This window comes from Schistocerca serialis, chromosome 7 (genome assembly GCF_023864345.2).
Source record: "Schistocerca serialis cubense isolate TAMUIC-IGC-003099 chromosome 7, iqSchSeri2.2, whole genome shotgun sequence".
Taxonomy (NCBI): domain Eukaryota; kingdom Metazoa; phylum Arthropoda; class Insecta; order Orthoptera; family Acrididae; genus Schistocerca; species Schistocerca serialis.
In genome coordinates, this window is record NC_064644.1 from 512892015 (window position 1) to 512899849 (window position 7835).

General features: G+C 41.7%; 1 protein-coding gene across 1 annotated transcript in view; it reads right to left on the reverse strand.

Annotated features, from left to right (window-relative positions):
* The window catches only part of LOC126413181 (furin-like protease 1, isoforms 1/1-X/2), a 232847-nt gene extending 225447 nt beyond the window's left edge, over positions 1–7400 (reverse strand). The window contains exon 1 of the mRNA XM_050083077.1: positions 7233–7400. Within this exon, the coding sequence (XP_049939034.1) occupies positions 7233–7400 (168 nt within the window). The remainder of the gene's footprint in view (positions 1–7232) is intronic.
* Positions 7401–7835: the final 435 nt, after the last annotated feature.

Sequence of the window (7835 nt, forward strand, 5' to 3'; positions counted from 1 at the left end):
CTGTCCACTATATCCCAGTACTTATTAATTTTCCGTCTCATTCCCAGTAACAGTGTCTCCTCTTGTCTCACCATAAAAAAGAGTTAACATTTTTCCGTGCCAATATTTTTGGGAAACTTTTACACGTTCTGAGGAAAGTAGTCTTTTAATAAACAAGAGCGTATTCTCCTCTTTACGTCTCCCATAGTAGGGTTTTTCAGCTCCTTCTTTCACTGCCACAGCAGGGAATGTCATTCATATGAAAAGAACTTTACTAGTCAGTAAAATTTTGATAGCTTACTTATGTTAAATTGAAGTAAGTCAAAACCGTATAATTCTACTCCCCAGATCGGATTTTATGTGCACAAAATTTTTCCATGTGCTTCAGTGCTATAAAATCATTGTGTATCCAAAGCCCTTCTGCTGATAACGGAGACGCTTTGTAGCATATTTCTCCATGCTGCGACACTTTAAAACTCAGTTTTTGCATCAAATCGGATTTTACGAGAGTATTTTACGAATACGTGTAGGGTAACTTTGAACCTCCGTATTTCGGAAACAGATAGAGAGATCAAGAAAATTTTCAAGACTATTCAACATCGGAATCTTAGGAAGGTATTGTAACAATTTCAGCCATTTGGGGCTCTGTTTTGTTACCCAAAAACCACGATTTTCCAGTTTTCTCAGGAACCACCTATAAACTAAATGATGGCTCCACAAGACTCTTAATGCGCACCTTAGTCACCATCTAATTAAAAAAGAACCAACCGATTTACTCCAATTGCCTAAGCTGGAGGAAGTGTGCAATATTCAAATCCTGAACCCGTAATGTAGGACAGTTACAGTAAGACGATCCTTCTGTTTGTTATACCAATGATACCTAGCCCAAGGTTTATCCAAACACTTGACCCTGCCTTAATACCACTATAAAACCCGTGGTACGAACGCCGAAAAATCCCGGTTTTATGCGCGGCGTTTTGAAACATATTAGGCAGTCCATGCTGTCACATGCGTACCGATCGGTGTATTCTTCTAATAATGTTCGCTCTTGGAATCTTAACAGTGAAGTAAGTACATCTCATACGCGACGCCTCTCTTGTAGCATCTGCCAGTGCACTTTGATGGAGAGGTTAGGAACGCTTTTGCGCTCAGTCGCCTCACACGAACGCGGGACGAGTCACGCTGCACCTCTTTGGATGCAGTCTGTTCCATCTATCGACCCAATTTGGTAAGGGTACGAGACTCGGAGACACGCTCAGTTATCGGTCCAACTAGGACTTCGTAAGCCATCTGGTTAGAGTACATTTCCTGAAGGTTCCTTCAATGTCTCTCAGTTTGGTAACTGCGTCTTCTACGATTAGTTTCACATGGTCATTCAACCGTAAATGTACGTTAGCTTGGATATCCACACGTGTGTGTGTGTGTGTGTGTGTGTGTGTGTGTGTGTGTGTGGCGCGCGCGCTCCTCCTAAATTAATGGACCGATTTAAACCAAACTTCATACACATATATCTTATTGTCAGGCAAGAATCATTATGGGGGTGAAAAGCACCTAGCTATCATAGGTTCATTCAGAAGACATGTCGTCATAAACAATGAGATGTATGAGACACTGCCGCATCATACATGACGTTTAAGTATATTACTTCTGTACTACTAAATGTGTTCGCATGAATTTCATAGTCAATATCCAAGTATGCCTTTAAACGCACCTACGGAACTGCACTTCGGTGCCACACACATTTCAGAAGCTATGACGTCATAAACACTACGTGGCGCGTCATGTGTGAAGTTTTAATGCATTTATTCTTTACTACTAAGACACTCCCACAGTCTAGTGAACTTAAGGAAATCCTTGACAGCTGGCGATGCATAAATGGTTGTTGCCGTCTATAGAGCTATGAAATGGAGTTGTCACAGATACTTTTACAAAATCGCGTTGTAGACACGCGAACCAGTTTGGTTGAGCGTACAGAAACTGTTCGGTATTATATTTCTTGGATACTATGCTTACTCAATTGTACATTATGCTTATTCCTCAGTACGAATGTTTCACACTTTCAGAGCTTTGTTCACAAATATATGGAAATGAAATGTTTTCAGTGCTTTATTACACAGTTCGTTTTTTGTTTTCGCTTCTAATAGAAAATTGGCAAAATGAAATCCCTGGCAACTCCGCGTTTGTCAAGTAATTTATAATGACTTAGTAAATCATGGAACTTTGAAGTGAGGAATATATCTAAGCCCTGACTGTGAGCGCTTTTTACTCTGATAGATCAATAATGGTTTAGGAAGGTTGAACGTCGGTTAATTTTATTAATTTGTACGCTGCAAGCACTCATAAATTGTCGCCCGTGGCGGTAATGTGTAATTGTATGAATTACGAAAAAGCTACGGCGCGAGAAGGAAAGAGCGAATAAAAATAGCTTTCCTTTTCCGCAGACCTCTACTTCTGATGACCATCCATTTATCTCTGTCACCAGTAGCCATCTCGGAAAGAACGACGACGGCACAGCACGAGGAGAAAAATAATCTGAAACGCGAATAAAAGGCAAGGAAGATAGAAGAAACAGCAGAGAAAAATTTAATTAAAACGTGCAGATCTCGGAAATATTAACGCTGAAAAATATTCGGCTTGCGGTTCCTCCGAGAGCGACGATATTAATCACTGTGTGTTTTCGCGGTGCAGTAACGAGTTCCACGCGAACCCGCTCACAGCACTGGAGGTATCCGGGACGCAGGCGGAGTACTTGCCACGTGTAAGTGCGGGGGGCGAGGGGGGGGGGGAGGAGGGCGGGAGGGTCATGGGGTGGCGGGTTGTTGAGCTCTGGTGGCGCCTTTTCTCTCTCTCTCTCTCTCTCTCTCTCTCTCTCTCTCTCTCTCTCTCTCTCTGCACGTGACAGGTTCACTGAGAGCTACTTCTCTCAGTAACTACATTGGAGCGCTTGCGAAACACGATGATATTACGTTTTCCGACTGCTGCAGAACATCTCCACTAAAACAGAATGTATTCATCAGATATTCTTTCAATACATACATTAATATTGCACAAGCCACCATCACTTGTACGTCCAAGGAGCAACGAAACAACATTTCAGGAGCGCAATAAAACTGAAGAGGGTACAGTACTAAGATTCCTAAAAGGACACTCCCCTGGAAGCATGTAATGCAGATCTACAAGACTTGCTGAGTAGAATTGCCAGCGTATTTAGTGCAGAATATTGGTTAAGATAAACAAAGACGAACCTCAGGAGTAGAAGAAAGAAGGATAACATCAAAATTATTGACTATGTACTAGTGGAAGAAATGAAGGTGTTCCCCTACATTTACATCAACACGGGATGGTCGAAGAAGGGGAGACATCAGAACTAAATGGATTGAGAGAGAGAAAACTTGATACCAAACAACAACACTACCATATGACATAATGATATGGAAACGTGAAAAGCAGACCATCGGAAACCTAGAGAACAAGAAACTGTAAGCATTTGAAATTAGGTGCCCACGTTTAATGTCAAAAATTAACTGGTTTGATGAAATACGAAAGCAAGAACTACTGATAAGAGTAGGTGAGGAAAGAACTTGAACGGAGAACAGAAGGGCTAGGTAAGTGGATCGCCTGTTCATCATCCAGGAATACTTGACCTGCAACTTAAAGCGGCAGTGGAGAGAGACAGTAGCAAGGCGGACTAGGAATTTAAAAGCAGACTACATGAGAAGATATTTGGTGAAGTAGCTTCATAGAAATGAAAAAGAGTAGCACAGTATAGGAAAAAGTGGAGGACAGCATCAACCTAAACCGATGACTTGACGCGACGTTTGGAGTAAAAACTGGGACCACCTCTGTTGTTCCCAATGTGACAGGGCAGTTTAGTCTGTCTATAATGGTGGTTATTTCAGTTTATCCGGTACACTAAACCATTAAATCAGCCAGTTGCCACTCTAGTGGCCTGCAGCCCAGTTCCGTCCACATCTTTCTTAGAACCAACCTGCAGAGCGGTCCAAACACTTTACATTCCCTAGTAACAGACGGCATGTGAACGTGGCTAGCGTCGTCTTTATACCAATTCTACAGCTTCCCAGAATGTTCTCCGTACTCTCGAGTCTTTCCATTTTTCTCACTACCGCGACGAAGGTGCAGTTCTTAGATGCAAACGATCGCACTGTCCGTCCGACAACTAGGCACTAGCGGGCACCAAAACCCATGTTGGCTGGCGCACCGCCGTAGTTTACGTAACTCCAGTCACGAAGCTGATACAGACTCGTCGCTCGTTACAAAATAGAACGTCCATCACTCGAGCACATTATTATGGAGGTTGTAGAGAACATAACGCGTGAACTTGACTCTATCAGGACACAATAGAAAAATTCGGTAATCCATAGTGTGACCTGGACTGTTGTATCCAGAATGAGATTTTCACTCTGCAGCGGAGTGTGCCCTGTATGAAACTTCTTGGCAGATTAAAACTGTGTGCCGGACCGAGACTCGAACACGGGATCTTTGCCTTTCGCGGACAAGTGCTCTACCAACTGAGCTACCCAAGCACGACTCACGCCCCGTCCTCACAGCTTTACTTCTGCCAGTACCTCGTCTCCTACCTTCCAAACTTTACAGAAGCTCTCTTGCGAACCTAGCAGAACTAGCACTCCTGAAAGAAAGGATATGATATTTTGGACTCTTGTAGGTTCTGAATCTTTATCAAACACAGCACTTTGCTTCGTGAGCACTTTCGGCGGAGTGTACAGTCTGAAGCGTGATTTTATGTTAAAAACTGACGCGATATTTAGTGATTACGCTTCTCGGATACGAATTCCTACAGTTTCTTCAGAATTTTCTGTGTGTAAATTATTTATTTAGCAGCCAGACCATCTCTATGTGACTACAGTGACCTGGTCTCTTGTGGATTTCCGTCCATGGCCATATTTTCCAATTCGAACACCACATGTTGTAAATATTATCTCTGCAGGTCCTTCCTCATTTTGGGCAGAACAGCCTGTTACACCACACAGCAAACATACTGCTGTAAGTCCTAGTGACAATCTACATTTTCCTGTGGTGATTTATAAGTCCCTGTGACAGTTTCAAGTTGCTTTGACGATTTACAAGTTCCTGTGACGATTTCCAACTCCTTTGACAAACTACGTGTTCCTATAAGGAACTACAAGTTCCTGTGACAATCTGTAAGGTCCTGTGACTAGCATGCTCCTCTGCTCCTACCGCATTAACATTAATGGCTCTATGTTAGAGTTATGTGTTATAACTACAGCACATTCCTCACAAGTGTTCACAGCACACTGGCGAGACGTGGGACGGTATTTCATATCCTTGTACAAAAAACAAGTTTAGATTTTCGGTTGTTTACCCAAATCGCTCGGGGCGGATGCAAGGAATGTTCCTTTAAAAAGCGCACGGCTGTTTTCTTCTCTGTACTTCATCTGTCCGTCTCTGATTATCTCATCGTCGTCAGGACGTCAAATCCTGATCTTATTTCCTAATCGTCCTGCATACAGATTATCCAACAGAGACCGCATGGCAGCAGATATATACGTTTTTATCCATTCGCTCCCTATCTTTAAACACCATGTTTAGTTCCATCTGAAATGTGCATTATTTTGTAACTAAAGATACGAGAAACTGTGCAGAGTCGTCTTTGCTTCGCATTATTTGGTAGATTTTTGCATATATTTCCTTACAGAGCAACAGGTTATATACAATCCGATACATTTTTACCCCGACTTAGTACAGTGATTTCTTGGTGATATGAAAGGACTCAAGCCATTACAACAGCAAAAATGAGAAACTAGTAGTTATTCCTGTTCGCAGCATACCTCGCCTTCTGAAGACTGGCAGACGATTTTGTCTCATGTCGTCCACACTGCAAATGCTTTTTTTTTTTAGGTACATGCGTACACTTGCATCCATATGAAGGAGGAGGGCGATATATTTAATCAGGTTGGCGGGCATGAAAACTGAATGTTCTTGTAATTAAGGCATTTTCCGAAAGAAAGGTCCATAGGTCTAAGTGACCTTTTTCGGCGAAATTTGCAAATATTAGTCTGAGGATTATGTAGAATTTTCTACCGCAGTTTTATTTGATTAACTCAATGCTAGAGTCCAGGGAAGTGTTCCTTTGATGTGCGACACCATTTCTGATTCAGCTGAATCATCTGGAGCTGTACTTGAAATTCGTAAGTATTTTGTTCTGAAATACAAAGCACATTGTTCAGTACAAGGCTGGCTAACATACATAGGTCGATATACGTCATTCCGGTTTTGACAACAGAGATACAGTGATGGTGTATTGAAAAACCTCAGACTGTTAACAATGGCGTTTAGTACAGTGCAGCCAGAAAAAGAAATGCATGTTAGAGATTTATTCAAGTACGTGGATGATGTAGTTCGTGATAACAAAATGCTTGAAGAAGAAGAGAAACAGAAGGTCCTACAGTAATCAGAAACTATACCAGAGAAACTGCCCATCATAATGTATGGACCACAGGACAAAACAGTGCTATTTTATTTGGTTAGTTGTATTTTGCTATCGGGTTACTTTCTGTTAATTTATTTTTGTACCTCTCTGATGGTTCCCTGATGGTAGGTACACTAACAATAATATTACTGTTATGTATTAATGTTTTCTGTGAGTTACAGTAACATTTGGTGAAAGGCATGTTTGCTTATTATAGACTACTGACACCGATTTATAGGAAAAGGGCCTACAAATGTTATCATAAATATTATTTTTCACATTAATTCGCGTGGCTCCCCCTTCGGAGGTTCGAGTCATCCATCTGGCATGGGTGCGTGTGTTGTCCTTAGCGTAAGTAAGTTAGATTGAGTAATGTGTAAGCTTAGGGACCGACTACGTGAGCAGTTTGGTCCCATAAGCCCCTACCACAAATTTCCAAATTTTCACATTAAAAGCATACGCTGAAACATCTAGCATTTAGGGAAGATTTACTTAACAGTAGCGCATATCTTGTTAAAATATACTTGTGTATTAGAATCAGGTTGTTATTCAGATATATTGAAAGTAAGTATTTAAACTGTCCTACCTCAAATAACCATTATGTCCTACGTGCATTTCTTTCGGAAAATACTTCAATTACGAATGCTCTTCATACGAGTCAAGCTTACCGCATAATACATCTGAGAGGCAAGCTGGTGTGAAACTCATTACGGGCGTGTTCATATGAATGACGTGGAACACTTATGGCAGGGAGAGGACTAGAATGTCCTGGTACTGTACTCACCTCCCTCTCGCCCAGCAGGTTGTTGTGATGCTCCAAACTGGGCTCGGCCGAACGCTTCACCACGGAGTTGTGTTGGAAGTGGTACAGGTCGGGGAAGATCTGCAACAGGCCAAAGCGAAAACACGAGTCAGACTCTGTAAACACCCGCTGCACGGCTTTGCGTGGCATTAGTCCGCTCATACATGAGAGGAGTTTCTCTGTGGTCACCTTACACTGTCAACATTTGGCATAGGTTTGACTGTGTTCTGGATCAGAACTGAGTCGCAGGTGAATTTTTATATTTTGGTGCTATAATCACCATAGGAATAACTTAAACGCATTGCACAATTAAAAACTCCACAGAAAATTCTCCGCTACTCCCTCAGGTATGAAAGTGACTGGCACCTAAGACCCTACAAAAAAGTAGTAAAGATCTCTAGTAAACATCATTGAAGGAAATTTTTTTTCCTTGAATTCAAGCTGGGCCACGTTTTTTTAAATGTTGAGCGTGTGTGCTGCCATAAACAATATAAATCTGTATGTTAAGGCATTTCCGAGAGGATTAAAAAAAATGGTTCAAATGGCTCTGAGCACTATGGGACTTAACATCTGTGGTAATCAGTC